Below are 16485 nucleotides of genomic sequence, written 5' to 3' on the forward strand. Positions count from 1 at the left end.
CTGGACAGATAATTGGAGACTGGAATATGGCCGGTCTCTGGACTGCTAAAAGGTGAACTCCTGTTATAGCACCCACATGTACCCAGGTCGACACCCTTACCATGAGTCTGCAAAGCTACATGTGCCATGCTTTTAAAAAATTCCCCAATGAAACTAATACTCAGTTCTCAACCTCTTCATCGCACCCCAGATGTCTAAATCACAGCCCTCACTGCCAGGTTAGCTCCTCTCAGAGCCCTCTAACAGGGTGAGGATGGAAAGGAATCATGAAAAAAGATGGCTAAACCCTTCTTAGCCCAAACTTTGACCCAATTTTCTTACACCTGTCTAATGCAGGCATAATCGAGGTTCATAGATCTTTGCACCACAGGCACCAAATCGGAACCCAGGGATATGACTCCAGCGTGGATCAGACTCAAAGTATTCACCCCTTTGGGTGCTGTGATTGGGGTTGTTTCTCCTTGAGAGTCAGCCCTGAGGCTGATATATAACCCTCACTTGTTTCTGCCTTACCATACCTGCTGGATATGCGTAGACAACAAGCCTCCTTAAAGTGTCTTCAGAAGTTTTTATAACCGGTGAGAAAGAGCATAAAGAAAAATGAAATAAGATGCAGATAATGGAGAAGAAATAATAAGGACAAATAAGGAAAAGAAAGGACAAGGAGCATTTGGCTGAGGCAGAGACCATGTTTCATATCACGTATGACCCGTCTGCTCCAGGACTAGTCATTCCTCTATAGTGAAGGACTGCTTGCCTGTAAATGGTGAAATGATAAGCACAGTGTAGAAGAAAACATAGGACTGCGAAGACATTATGTACAGTTCAATGAAAATTCTACTGTTGAAGTAGAATAAATTATAGCATTGGTGTACATTGATTGAAGTCCATATATAAATATCTGAAGTGTCAAATTAAGCCTTTAGAGACGTTATTTAATTCAGGGATAGAAATTTTACAGAAATTCCAGTGATCTGTATTAAGGATTTTTTTAAACCACATCTGGGTTCAGCATTAGAGACTTGCAAGACTGATGATCTTCCAGGACCATACACTTGTCATATGGTTCCTTTTCCTTTCTAGAACCATCTTCCAGTAGCTCCTTGTTGCTTGTCTAGATAAGTGTGTCTCAGTCTTTCATGTACATATGAATCACCTAGAGATTTTGTTATAATGCAGCTGACAAAGTGAGTCTCAAGTGGGCCTGAGATTCTGCATTTCTAAGAAGCTCCAGGTGATGCCCATGCTGGTCCTTAGAACTTTCGGGCCACCTTTTTGTTCGTTTGTTTGTTTTGGTAAATTGACTTTTTTTAATTCAATTTTATTGAGATATATTCACATCCATACAATCATCTGTGCTGTACAATCAGCTGTTCACAGTACCATCATATAGCTGTGCATTCATCACCCCAATCTATTTTTGAACATTTTCCTTATACCAGAAAGAATAAAAATAAGAATAAAAAATAAAAGTAAAAAAGAATACCCAAATAATTCCATCCCACTCTATTTTTCATTTAGTTTTTGTCCCCATTTTTCTACTCATCCATCCATATATTGGATAAAGAGAGTATGATCCACAAGGTTTTCACAATCACACTGTCTCCCCTTATAAGCTACATAGCTATACAATCATCTTCAATAGTCAAGGCTATTAGGTTGCAGTTTGATAGTTTCAGGTTTTTACTTCTAGCTATTCCAATACACTAAAATCTAAAAAGGGATATCTATATAGTGTATAAGGAATGCCCACCAGAGTGACCCCTCAACTCCATTTGAAATCTCTCAGCCACTGAAACTTCATTTTGTTTCATTTCACTTCCCCTTTTTGGTCAAGAAGATGTTCTTAATCCCATGATGCTGGGTCCAGGCTCATTCCCAGGTGTCATATCCTGTGTTGCCAGGGAGATTTACACCCCTGGGAGTCAGGTCCCACGTAGTGGGGAGGGCAGTGAGTTCATCTGCCGAGTTGGCTTAGCTAGAGAGAGAGGGCCACGTCTGAGCAACAAAGAAGTACTCTGTGGGAGACTCTTAGGCACAATTCTAAGTAGGTTTAGCCTCTCCTTTGCAGTAATGAGCTTAGTAAGGGCAAGCCCCAAGATAGAGGGCTCGCAGGCCACCTTTATAAACACTAGAACAATTTTCTCTGTTAATCCTCTAGCAATATTATTTTCTCTTTTTATTTTTTTACTGCTTGCCAGTTAGAGAAGTAAGATAGTAAGATAGTATTCACTACTATAGAAGTAAGATAGTAGCCACTACAGTCAGGCCTTAATAATCTGAGATTTTTTTTTTTTTTTTAGTATAAAAGTTTCCTACTACTTTTATGACTTTTGATTTTATATATTTATAACGTTTGATTTATCATGGTCATGCTTTAATCAATTAAAAGTTTCAAACACTCTTCCCAAGTCCTATAGTACAATGGTTAATGTCATTAAAATGATCTGGAAACTCCTCAAGGTCCACTAAATCATCCAATAAATAATATTCACTATAGTTTTAGAATTGATTTTCTTTATTTCATTCTAGTTATCTTTAAAACAGTATCCCAAACACGATGTATATGGTAATTCCCAGTTACTCTGAACACACTTTACTCCTGAACAACGCCGATTGCCTGAAAGTGAGGTATCCTCATTCACTTTTGTAAAGATGAGATACCAAAGGAGCATACATGGAAAAAATAAAAAGATACAGATACTGACAAGTTTGTCCACTTATATCTTTGCATATTATTCATTGTGAAAAATCCCAAGTTCTGTGATTCTTTATTCATAGTCCCTTACATATGATCATGTGGGCCTTGTGCCCTGCAGCAAAAGCACATTTTCCTTATGGAGAAATTGCCCAGTCTTCCTCTTCTTCCCACCTACCATTGCCTTTAATCACATGACCAAAACGATCATTTCAATCCCATGTAGAGTCTTTGGGCTCACTTTCCACTTCAGAGCCTTCAATAGCTGAAAATTCTGTGTCAATAAGCGGTTTCAGAAACCTCTCAACCTTGGTTAATCTTTGCTTCAGTTTCTGCTGCATTGACTCATACTCAGCCAGGATCCGGGCAAACCTTGTTTGCAGGAGATCTACCGACCCCTCCATTCGGGTGACCTTCTCTTCCAGATCTTTAGGATCACTTCCAGCATTTGCGATATTTATATCCAATAGACCGTCCTTCATCAAGATTTGCTTCCCCTTCTCTTCTAGCATAGCTTTGGCATCTGGATACTCAGTTAGAGCTTCCATGAGGTCATCTTTTGAGAGACAGAACAGATCTGAGTAGCCAATACTTTTAATATTGGCTGTTCTTCGATTGCCAGCTTTGCTGCCTTTAATATTAAGAATGCTGATCTCACCAAAGTAGCTGCCATCACTCAATACCACAAACTGAGTGATTCCATCATCTGCCACCACAGCGAGTTTGCCCTCCTTGATGATGTACATCTCTCGTCCAATGTCCCCTTTCTTGCAAATGTAATCTCCAGGACTGTAGACTTGGGGTTGTAGTTTTAAGACCAACTCCACCAATAGACCAGCTTCACAGTCAGCAAAAATGCGCACCTTTTTTAACGTGTCTAAGTGAACACTGATGGCAATCTCTGCTCTTAGTTTATCAGGTAGATACTTCAAGACTTCTCTCTCATCAACAGTTTTTTTGTTGGTCCACAGGTAATCAAACCATTTAATAACCCTCTTTTCCATATCTTTGCTTACATTTCGAAAATGCATATATTGCTTAATAGCATCAATTCTTGCTTGAAATTCTGCTCTGGCTGCATTCATGTTGGAAATCATAGAACCTATGTTACCAACGATGGTAGCAAAAATTAACACTCCAATTAAGAAATCAACCACCACAAAAACATACTCAGAATCCCTCACTGGAGGTGGCGTTTCACCAATAGTGGTCAAAGTGAGTGTAGACCAATAAAGGCTATATACATATTTTCTAGCCAAACGGCCAAATTCAGGGTCATTAACATCAGGATACACCCATGTGTCATTTCCAAATCCAATAGCTTTAGAAATAGAGTAGTACACACATGCATTCCAGTGGATGATGATGACAATATACATAACAAGATTAGAAATCCTGAATATGTTTGGGTAGTTTGTCCTTGTTTCTGTTCTCTGGAAGAACTCAAACATACGAGAGATCCTTAGCAGTCTGTTTAATCTAATTTCTGGATAGTTCCATCCTAGCTTAAAATACAGCAGATCAGTTGGTACAACTGATAGAACATCAAGTTTAAATTGCAAGTGTGATTTATATTTTTCTGTGAGTTTAAGTTTCTCCTTCACCAGCAGTCCTTGTTCTAGGTAACCTAAAATAGAAAAAAACAATTGAATGCTTCTCCTTTTTATGCCACTGTGGATTTTTTCCAAAACTAATTCTCAACAAACTTTGTTGAGTTCAAAATAAGAACGTGTTTTCAACACCTTTATCAATGTAGTAAGATTTGAGTACCAATCAATCTAGGAAATATTGCAGAAATAAAACCTTAAGTGCAAAAGGTAAGAGATTATATACAATGTACCTTGAGTCCTGAAGCTCTCTCTAGATTCAGCATCTTCTATCCAGATAAAGACTTTCCTTCTATGGCCAGTGTTCTTGGACTGTTTCCTGAACATCCTAGCTCTGTGCCTAATGCCTCACGCCACTCTCTTGGCAGAACCTCAGCCCCTTCCTTGAAACTCAGGTACCAGTTCTAGTGTCTATTATGCATTTTCTTGCCTTGCCACTTCAATATGAAGCACAAGTGTTCTTCTAGGCTACATTTTTGTTTCTCTTTCTTGCCCCCAGGCTTCCTTAGACACCTAGAGTCTTCCGTTTTCCTGTGCAGTGACAAGGGGCAGCAGCCTTTGAGACCTTGCATGTTAAGTCCAGAATGTCAGCACTCTGATACTTTACAGTAGGGAAAGAATTTGTTCCTCCTCCTGTACTGGCTACTAGAGCTCTAAATAACACAGAGCAACTGGAGCATGGATCCAGGGTACTGATATTTAGAGAATGTCCCTAGTTTAATGATTCTTAAAAGCTTAAATAATGTGCAAACTGGTTACATTTACATGTGGAAAGCAGCTTCAAAACAACAGAGCTTAGACCTACTTAACAAGAATACTATAAGTAGGATGTGGTCAGATACCATTCCCTGATGAACATGCCCCATCATGAACTGCAAAGTTGAATAAAGGGTATGTTTCCTGCTTCTCTCAAAATTTCTGGTTCCAGCCCTGCTGAGTACAATGAGATTTTTTCTCCACGCCTTTTCAAGGTATCTCCTTGTTAGGTAGCAATTGCCCTTTCCCCACAGAGCTTGCAGAATACTTCTGATATTATATTCTCCACACCTGGCACAAATCCAATGAACAAGATAACGGGGGAAACCCACCATCAACATTCACAAAGGTTGCCTAGAAACATCCTTCTGAATCAGTTGAAGTGGCCTAAGTCTGTGGGTGGGCATAAAGTACTCCTGCTTTCAACTGTGCCTTTTCCTCTATAACAGATTTTTTAAGTTTATTTTGAACAATACTTGATTAAGGATATTTCAAATTACATTGTAGAGAGAAAACCATGAAAATTTAAAATACCCCAAACTGGATATATTCACCTGTCCTTGTTCGTACAAACATATCGAGAAGATAGACTGCATCTGCTAAGTAATCAAAAATGAGCCAGTATTCTAGGTAATCAGACTGAAGTTCGTCGAAACATGCTCTGTAAAAGAAAAACTTGTATAAAAAGAATGAAACGGGGATCAATTTAGCTAAAAGCCTTCTTTACACAATTTGTATCATGATGCAAAGTGTAACATGCAAAGGCTGAGAGAGATCCTTAGTCCATTTAATCGAACACGACCTCCCCAACTCCTTCCCTGGGTGGTTGGATTTAGTTCTCTCACAGTCTGAATTCCCACATTCTTTTATTACACTAGGCTGCTTTGTAAAAACATTAAGAAAGAATAAATGGCCTCAAGTTAAAATCAAAACATGTCAGGTGAAACATATTGATTACCAGGTTCATATTGATTATCTGTACCCAAAAGGCTTCACGAACTCACAATTGGTCCTGGATGGCTGAGATGTTAAAATGACAAAGAACCCCAGAAATCTTGGGGAGACGTATCTTGCTCTATAGCAATCTAGATCTTTGATCTTTTTCCACTATTGGCAAAAATTTTTCTCCTAGGCAAAGAAAATATAATTACTCCCAAAGATCTAATTAAGTGGTTAAGCAATCGAAAGTTTAAAAGTGCCCCCCCTTCACCCCAGCACTGAATATCTGGTATATTAGGAACTGCAGCACCTGCTGTATGGATTGCAGGGAAAGCACATTGGGAAAAAGATAGCCTCTCTTTACAACCTGTGGTGGGGAAAGGAGGGTTATCCTGAAGAGCTCTAAGTTAAAATGTTTCATCAATTAACAGAGAAACTAGAAGTGGGTTGAGATCTACAAAAATCTGTAGATACCTTGCAATGACCATAGTCCAGTTGTACATGACAGGTAAGGTGATGCAAAACAGCCAGTTGTAATATATGTTTCCTGAGGGGTCAATTACGGTGACTTCTTTCTTCTCCCTAGCAACAATTAGAAAGAAAGAGGATGGTTACAAAGAAAAAGAACATTTTAATTTCGCATATCAAATATGGTTATGCCCATCACCCTCATTTAATGAAATGGAAGTAAGCTGGAGAAATGCACTCTACAGTGGAGTGATTAGATTGGGATAAGTTGCCTAGTCATAAGAAACGAGTTATTGAGGTGGAATAGATAATTGTATCACCAGTCTTACATTAGATGTTGATTAAAGCCCTGATTTTACTGTGATGCTGTAAATAGTTCTATCACTCCAGCTACTGAGAGAGAATAGTGGCGTAGATCATGCAAATCTGTGCATATCCCACAGACCTCTTTGACAGGTTATGGATGGTGGGAGAATGGTGGCTTTGCCACATTCCTTCCCCTTCCCCTCCCCCCGCCCCCACCACCCAGCCATGCTAGTTTACAAAGAAAAGAGGAACTACACTGGGGATTGGGGGAGGCATGTATCATAGTTTTATTACTATCTGTAGGGAAAGAAAAACAATAAAACACAATCTAATAAAAAACATTTATTCAGAAGTATGTGGAAAATATTCTTTAAGAGAGGCAATAGCAGGCAGACGGAAGGGAGGAAACCATATATGGTCAAACGGAAATTTTTTTAACTTATTTTTATCAAGCCTGTAATTATAAGGGCTTTCCCCATATCCAAACTTCAACTTTCTAAGCAGGCACAAATAATTATACTATTGTCTAGTAAAGAATTTTCTTTAAGTTAAGTTCAGAAAATAATTTTTCCTTTAATAAAAAGTAAAAGGATGACTCTGCAAATGTCACTTTGCCTTACCCTTGTGAAATTTTAACTCTCAAATGTTTGTTTGAAAAGTACCCTTCAAGAGGCTGTGGTTTTGATAGCATTTGCCCTGCTCTCAAAATTAGGCATGGCTTTTGCAATAAGGCTTCTTTACTTTGGAGTGTTTGCATACAGTACTTATTACTAAAAATTCAATGAAATTATTAAATTTGTGTCAAAGTTGGAAAAATAAAACAATAGAAGGCAAGATCCTAGAATCCAATTTTTCTTGGAAACTAAATACCTCCCAGGGGTAAGTTTATCTTTACCAGTGCTTGTGGAAGAGAACTAATAGTGAAAATTCTTGATAAGAAAACTAAGAGTAACAGTGTCATAGCTGATTACAGGGAAATTAGGAAAAAAGTTGTAATTTGCATTGATTATTTAACCTCTACACAGGGTCTCTATACTATCAATTTTCTTTCTGCTTTATATCAAGGGAAATTATGTACTGCCTCCAAAACCCATCACAAATTCATTCCTAAGTTCAATGACAGTAAAAATACTTACTCTTCTTTCTTATCTTTGCTTTTGTCTTCTTTCTTTTTCTCCTCTTTCTCCTTTTCTTTCTTCTTTTTCTTCTCTGAGTCCTTTTTATTTTCATTTTTAGCAGCAGTCTTGCTGTAAAAGGGAATTATGTAGGTAGTATTTAAATACAAAAATGCCCTGGGCAGAAAAATAAGGGGTCATTCACTCCAAAGTCTAACTTACCTCTTCTTTTCCTTTTTCTTTTTCTTTTTCTCTTTTGGCTCTCTAAAGAAAAGACAATACCTCTGTCACATAATCAAATTATGCTGATTTCCATTCTTATTTACTTTCTTTTCTATTAAGCAAGAATGCTCAGCCTTGAATTCAAAGACCTACCCCAGTGCTCAGAAACCAGAAATCTGTCACCTCCCACTGTTATATCAGCACCTAACCCTCAGCTCCCAACTACGGCCACATGTGGAGCCCTTTAGGATGAACTGAGGAAGATTGGTCCATGGATAGGTCAGCTTGGTATGAGGGTGTAAGATACAAATGGCTGTGTTTACACAACAGCCCAGTCAGTGGTGGCCCTGAAACACAGTCAGAAAGTTAATCTTCCCAATGGGCATAGCTTCAGCAGTACAGAATCATCCCCTTTGTGTGGAAAGAGAAATGGCCCAAATAAAGAATATACAAGAACTGGGCAATTGCAAATGTCTTGGCTGGTTGATCAGGGACCTGGGTGGGAAAAGATTGAAAGATCAGGAAAAATAGCTCTGGAGTAGAGGAAGACTAAACAGATTTATGGTCTGAGCACAAAGTTGGAATAACTCCATATCCCATGTTAATGTCCATCAAATAGCATTCACCATGGAAAAGGCACTAAACAACTAAGCAGACAGAATGACTCAGCCAGTTGACAAAGCTAGCCTCTGTTAACAGCCTCTTCAGTGCTGGCACAATGTGGTTATGAATTGAGCAGGGTGATGGCAAAGATGGAAGCTGTGCCTGGGCCCAATGCATGGGTTCCCACTCACCAAGGTGATCTCACTACTGCTGTTTTGTATGTCCAACTGCCTGTTACAGAATCCATGATGCAAATCCTATACAGCACCATAGTTGATTACATTGGACCCCTTCCACTATGGAAGAAGCACAGAATATCTTGACTTGAATCACCATATATTCTCGGACCTGATTTGTTTCTTGCCACAGGGCTTTGGCCAGCACCACTATCTAGGAGTTAATAGAGTGTGCTCTATTAATACAGGATACTGCATAACACCACTTTGGACCAAGGGGCCCATTTTACAGCAAATGAGATGTGACACTGGGCACTGAACAAGGGATACATTGTTCCTATCACATGCTGCACTGCTCAGAAGCTGCTGTCCTGATAGAGGTGTGCAGTGACCTTGTGATGGCACAGCTGACTTGGTGTCTTGGAGTTGACACATTAGGAAGATGAGATGCCATCCTCCAGGATACAGTATACAATATACATCAATGACCACTATATGGCATTCAATGCCTATATAGATTGCATGGGTCTGAGCACCAAGGAATTTAGGAGTGACTCACTTGAGAAATTTGTGAGTCTAAAGATCCTGATTTTCAGAGGGGTCATTCTTCCACCAGCAACACTATTAGAGTCACATTAAATTTTATGCTATGGCTGCCCCACCACTTTGACTTCTCATGCCAAGCAAGAAAGGGAGGTAATTGACCCTGATAACATGAAGGGCAAAATATATTTGGTATTCAAGTGATTCACTGTTGTATCTCTTGGTATTCCGTAGCCCAATTTTGATGGTAAATGTACATGTACAGCAGACTTGGCCCAAGAAGGGCATAGTGACCAGGGGCTCATATCCCTCTGGGATGAGGGTCTGGATAACTCCACCAGCTAAGCCCCTTCCAACAGCAAAGGTGCTGGCCAAGGGTGAAAGGACTCTAGAATAAGTAGGAGAGGAGGAAGTGAGGAATTTCAGTTATACCCTAAGACCAATTACAACTGTCAGGGACTTTAGTGTATCCCATTAATCAGTCCCTTATACATTTCCCCAGGAAAAGACAACAACCAGAATCCTGGAGGAGGTACTCCCAGATAAGTGTGACCTTTCTATATAAAGAAAGTGCATCTGAGTAGATGCAAGAAATGGGCTGTAGTGGCAGCAGCATACCTCTGAAATCCCCCCCTCAGGGCACAGACACTCATTCTCCCAGCTGTCAAAAGAGTTAGTTGCTGGAAGCTCAGAGTTTTTCCTCTCCTTTGGCTGCTATTGGCTGAAGCCAGCCACCTGCATTTCCTAGGGGCAGCCCTCATCCAATTACTGTGCATGGGTAAAAGGCCCTGTCCTATGTGTAAATTTGGGATGACTCCAAAGGGCCATTTCTAATCCAGAGCTCTCCATAGGATCACATTGTATGTCAATTCTCTCTGCTCTATGTTCAACTTCTCCCTCTGCCCAATCCTACTTCCCTAACTCCCTTTCAAGTATACTTCCCAGTAAACCTGTGCACAAAACGTCCATCTCTGGAGGTTGTTTCCTAAAGAAACTAAGACATATTGGCTGAGAATGGAAAGGATTAATACAGTTTCATTTATTTTTGTCAGCCACTCTATCCAAAAGGAAAGGCAATTACATGTACATTGTAGACATATATTTTCCATATTTATTCAAATAAATAAATAAATAAACAAATAAATACTACTCAATATGGGTAACTGCATTTTCAGAAGTAAATAATCAAACAAGATAAAGAATGCCATTGTGTCAGCGTTTGTCTAGTAGATATTTGCTTTATAACAGATTCAAATATATCCCAACTTTATGAGTGGTTTTCTATAAAACAAAGCTTTGGTTTTGTATGGTAAATGTACTTACTGGTCCTTATTGCTGCTGTTGTTAACATTGAAAAGTGCAATGGCACCAGGCAGGTAATGCTCCCTGGGAAATGAAAAAGTACAGTGAAATCATAATAGTCACCATTTGTATCATGTCTGTGGTAAGTAGATGGTCTTAAAAACAAATTGCTTTCAGTTTGTACTGGTTTTCAAAGATTGCTTAGATAATTTTTGAAAATATAGAGCCTCCATGAAGCAAGAGTTCCCAAGCATCAATTACATAAAACAATTCAACAGAAAGATGTAGCAATTATGAATGTATATGCACCTAACAGCAAAGCCCCAAAATTTATTAAGCAAATACTGACAGATTGGAAGAGAGAAATTGATGGTTCTACATTAATAGTAGGAGATTTAACAGACCACTTTCAGTCATGGACAAAACATCCAGTCAGAAGATCAATAAGGAATTACAAGACTTCAATGATACACTAAACCAACTAGACCTAACAGACATATAAAGAACACTACACCCAACAAAAACAAAATACACATCTTTTAGAGTGCACATGGATCATTCTCCAGGTTAGACCATATAATGGGTCACAAAACAAGTCTCGATAAATTCAAAAAATATTGAAACTATACAATGTATATTCTCCAACCACAACAGAATGAAGCTAGAAATCAGTAACAATGGGAGAAATGGAAAATTCACAAATATATGGAACTTAAACAAAATACCATTAAACAACCAATGGGTTAAACAGGAAATCAGAAAATATCTTGTGGTGAATGAAAATGAAGAATACAACATATCAAAACTTACAGGATGCAGCAAAGGCATCACTGGGGCGAAATTTATAATTCTAAATGCTTACAGTAAAAGAGAAGAAAGACTTCAAACTGGACACCTAACTTCAAAACTGGAAGAACTTGAAAAGGAAGAGCAAACTAAACCCAAAGTGAGCAGAAGGAAGGAAGTAGCAAAGATTAAAGTGGAGATAAATGAAATAGAAAACAAAAAACAATAGGGAGACTCAACAAAACCAGAAGTTGGTCTTTTGAGAACATCAATCAAATTGACAAACCTTTAGCTATACAGACAAAGAAAAAAAGAGAATGGATAAAAATAACAAAAAATGAAATGAAAAGGGGGACGTTACGTCTGACCCTGCTGAAGCAAAAAGGACTCTAAAATGATACTATGAACAACTCCATCTTCTAAGATAACCTAGATGAAATGGACAAATTCTTAGAAACACACAAACTGCCTACATTGACTCAGGAAAATATGGAACAATAAAGATGGTCATCAAAAACCTCCCAACAAAGAAAAGCCTGGGACCAGATGGCTTCACAGGGGAATTCTACCAAACATTCTAAGAAGGCTTAACTCCAATTCTGCTCAAATGCTTCCAAAAAATTGAAGAGGAGGGAACACTCCATAACTCATTCTATGAAGCCAACATCACATTCATATCAAAGCTGGATAAAGATACCACAGGAGAGGAAACTTCAGACCAACATCTTAAGAATATAGATGCAAAATTCCCCAATGAAATACTAGTAAACTGAATCCAACAGCATATTAAAAGAATTATACACATGATCAAGTGGGATTTATCCCTGTTATGCAAGGTTGGTTCAGCATAAGAAAACCAATTAATGTAATACACCACATTAGCAGAATGAAGGGAAAAAATTGCACAATCATCTCAATTGTTGCAGAAAAGGTATTTGACAAAATACACCAAACTTTCTTGATAAAAACACTTGGAAAACTAGGAATGAAGGAAACTTCCTCAACATGATAAAGGTTATATATGAAAAGTCCACAGCTATGTCCTAATTAATGGTAAAAGAGTGAAAATTTGCCTCTGAGATCAGGAACAAGACAACACTGTTAGTCAACATTGTACTGGATGTTCTTGCTAGAGAAATTAGGCAAGCAAAAGAAATAAAAAAGCATCCAAATTAGAAAAGAAGAAATAAAACATTCCTTATTTGCAGATGATATGATCCTATATGTATCAAACCTTGAAAAACCCACAAGAAAGCTCCTACAGGAAGTAAATGAATTCAGCAAAGTGATGGGGTACAAAATCAACACCCAGAAATCAGTAGTGTTTCTATACACAAGTAATGATTAACTGGAAGAAAAAATCAAGAAAAGAATTCTGTTCACAATAGCAACGAAAAGAAACAAATATCTAGGAATAAATCTAACCAAGGATGTAAAGGACATGTACACAGGAAACTACAAAACATTGCTAAAAGAAATTAAAGAAGACCTAAATAAATGGAAGGATATTCCATGTTCATGGACCGGAATACTAACTGTTATTAAGATGTCAATAATATCCAAAGCAATTTATAGATTCAATGCAATTCCAATCAAAATTCCAACAACCTTCTTTGCAGAAATAGGAGTCAATTATCAAATATATATGGAAGGGTAAGGGGCCTTGACTAGCTAAAGGCATCTTGAAAAAGAAAAATGAAGCTGGAGGACTCACACTTCCCAATCTTAAAACCTATTAAAAGCCCCAGTAATTAAAACAGCATGGTATTGGCACAAGAACAGACATACAGACCAATGGAATAGAATTGAGAGCTCAAGACTCAACCTTCACATTTATGGCCAATTTATTTTTGACAAGGGGGCAAAGACCACTAAATGGGAATAATTAGCCTGTTGAACAAATGGTGCTGGGAAAACTGGATTTCCATTTGCAAGAAAAAGGAGGAGGAAGAGGAACTCTACCTCACACCTTATATAAAAATCAACTCAAAATGGATCAAAGACCTTAATATAAGAGCCAGAACTATTAAAGTCCCAGAAAAAAACATGAGGAAGTATCATCAGGACCCATGGTTTTTTACACCCAAGCACAAGCAACAAAAGAAAAAAAACAATAGATAAATGGGACCTCATCAAAATCAAAAACTTTCGTTCCTCACAGGACTTCATCATGAAAATAAAACAACAACCTACACAGTGGGGAAAGAAACCACATATCTGATAAATGTTTAATATCCAGAATATATAAAGAAATCATTCAACCTAACAACAAAAAGACAAACAACCCAATTTAAAAATGAGCAAAAGACTTGAGCAAACATCTCTCCAAAGAAGATATACAAATGGCCAGAAAGCACATGAAAAGATGCTCAATATCATTAGTCATCAGGGAAATGCAAATAAAAACCACAATGAGATACCATTTCATGCCCATTAGGATGACTGTTATTAAAAAATGGAAAATAATGAGGTTTGGAGAGGATGCAGTGAAATAGGAACACTCATTTATTGCTGGTGGCAATGTAAAATGGTACAGCCACTGTAGAAGACATTTTAGCAATTCCTCAGAAAGCTAAGTATAGAACTACCATATGACCCAGCAATCCCATTATTAACTTTATACTCAAAAGAATTGAAAGCAGGGACTCAAACAGATATTTTCACACTGATGTTCATAGTGGCGTTATTCACAATTGCCAAAAAGATGGAAGAAACCCAAGTGCCCATCAACCGATGAATGGATAAATAAAATGTATTATTTACATATAATGGAATATTAATCAGCTGTAAAGAGGAATGAGGTTCTGATACACGTGACAACGTGAATAAACCTTAAAGACATCATGTTGAGTGAAATAAGCTGGTCATAAAAGGACAAATATTGTATGTTCTCACTGATTTGAAACAATTAGAATAAGCAAAGTCAAAGTTGGAATCTAAAATACAGATTACCAGGGGATAGGGAAGGGGAAGTTAAGCTTAAAAGGTTCAGGGTTCCTATTTGGTATGGTGAAAATGTGTCAGTAATGGATGGTGGTGGTGGTAGCACAACGTTGTTAACGCAATTAACAGCACTGAAATATATATGTGAATATGCTTAAAAGGAGAAATGTTAGATTGTATATATGATAACAGAACAAAATTTTTTAAAAATCCATTGACCTGCACTACACAAAGAGTGAACCCTGACATGAATCATGTACTTTAATTAATAGAATAATTATAAAAATGTGCTATCATCAATTATAACAACTGTTCTACACCAATGCAAGGTGGTGGTGGTGGGGTGGTATATGGGAAACCTGTATTTTAGGCATAAGTGTTCTGTAAACTTATGCTCTAAGAAAGAGAAAAAAAAACTTATGTTGTGTGGCCTTGGAAGAAACAAGCTCTCTCTAAGAAAACAAACCAACCAGACACTGAGTTATCAATCATTTTGCTCACCTTTGTGATGGTCCTACCCTTCCGTGTGAGTTATTTTTAAAGGAACTCTTTGCATGGGGGTTTTCATTCTCTGGTTCTTCGAATATGGAGGCACTGTCATCATCATCAGAAAAGGAGCTATGATCCAATAGGAGGCATGGATTAATTCAATCAATGTTTTAAATCATTTTATGTGAGGAGTAATGTTTCAGTGAGAACTGCTGCCTCATCTTTCCTTTTCCTCTCCAGCTAATACACATAATTTTTAATTAGTGTGCAATGAGAACTGTACCAAATACATGAAATTATGTCAAGAACACATGCACAATTCAGTAAAATGCATTCTTGTTGTTTGATGCATTAACTGATGTTAACATCTAACAAATAGGAAGTATGATATCTGTGTTTCAGATCATGTTATACAATTGTGTGAGCTAATTTGTAATAATGTTTTCTTCCACTAAAACAAAGTCAACCACATACATACACATTCTATTCATATATAGGATAATCACTATAAAATATACTTTTAAGTCATGTGTTAAGTAAAATAAAAGGGCTGCCTGCATTTTTCCAAGAAAAGATTTTCAAGACAACAAAAACAATTGACCTGCAGGGGCTTTCCCAGAAAATGAAACAATTTTCCAGAATCACAGAAAACACCATCTTGTGATGAAACAGTTTCTGTCCAGGAGAAAGAGCTTATCATTGATGTACTAATCAATGTGTATCTGCTCCCCTCTTTGTAAGAATCCCTACATAAAATGGAAACAAGGTCAGCCAATCACTGCTTCCACATTTGCCCCAATAAGCTCCCCCTTTCCACTCCCCTGGTGGATCTCCCTTCCACATGCAGTTTGGATGCTGACCAATTCATGAGTTGTTCAAACTCCCATAAATAATACCTTGCCTAATATTTTATTTTAACACATTTTCAGCATTTCTAATCCAATGTACTTTTTCACATTTATCTACAGCAATCATATCCTTTTTGATTTGAAATTTCCCAAGAAACTAAGGAGACATTGGGCATAGAAATTTAATTGTACTTCTAAAAACTGAAAACAATAATATCTATGTTCATTCGGTAGAAAAATTATGCTAAAGCATGAAAAAATCATTCAAATAAATTACAAAGTTCACATTTGCAAATTACAAAGTTAAATTGAATAAACCTAGTTAAAGAACTGTTACTAGCATTAAAAATGCAAGGAAAAATGCACTGGTTTACCTGCATGCTCCATTTTCCATCCTTCTTATTTCCTTTTCAGGATCTGGTATAATCACATTGGGAATACGTACAAAGGAGTGTTGTGTATTGATAACATTTGTCTTCATGGTTACTTTAGTATCTGAGGAGAAAGAAGTCTTATTAGTGGAAAACATTTTTTTAACATATTTACATATATAATCAAAAGTTTCACTCTATCATACTTCTAAGGCTGTTATAACAGACTTACAAAACTCCAAATCATATATTCCTATCTTCAAAACATAGTGCACATATGTGCATACATAATATTTACAGGGCAATCATATAT

The 16485-nt window shown here is 37.4% G+C and overlaps 1 protein-coding gene across 1 annotated transcript; it reads right to left on the reverse strand.

The window, feature by feature from the left end:
• Positions 1-2888: 2888 nt before the first annotated feature.
• Positions 2889-16285, reverse strand: CNGA1 (cyclic nucleotide gated channel subunit alpha 1). Its single transcript, XM_037828933.1, has 8 exons — positions 16176-16285; positions 14966-15082; positions 10757-10819; positions 8112-8153; positions 7911-8021; positions 6475-6582; positions 5616-5722; positions 2889-4325 (listed from the first exon to the last, which is right to left on the reverse strand). The coding sequence occupies exons 1-8, from the start codon at positions 16280-16282 to the stop codon at positions 2911-2913; spliced, it is 2070 nt and encodes a 689-aa protein (XP_037684861.1). The 5' UTR covers positions 16283-16285; the 3' UTR covers positions 2889-2910.
• Between the last annotated feature and the right edge of the window lie 200 nt (positions 16286-16485).

This window comes from Choloepus didactylus, chromosome 3, assembly GCF_015220235.1.
Source record: "Choloepus didactylus isolate mChoDid1 chromosome 3, mChoDid1.pri, whole genome shotgun sequence".
NCBI classification, from domain to species: Eukaryota; Metazoa; Chordata; class Mammalia; order Pilosa; family Megalonychidae; genus Choloepus; species Choloepus didactylus.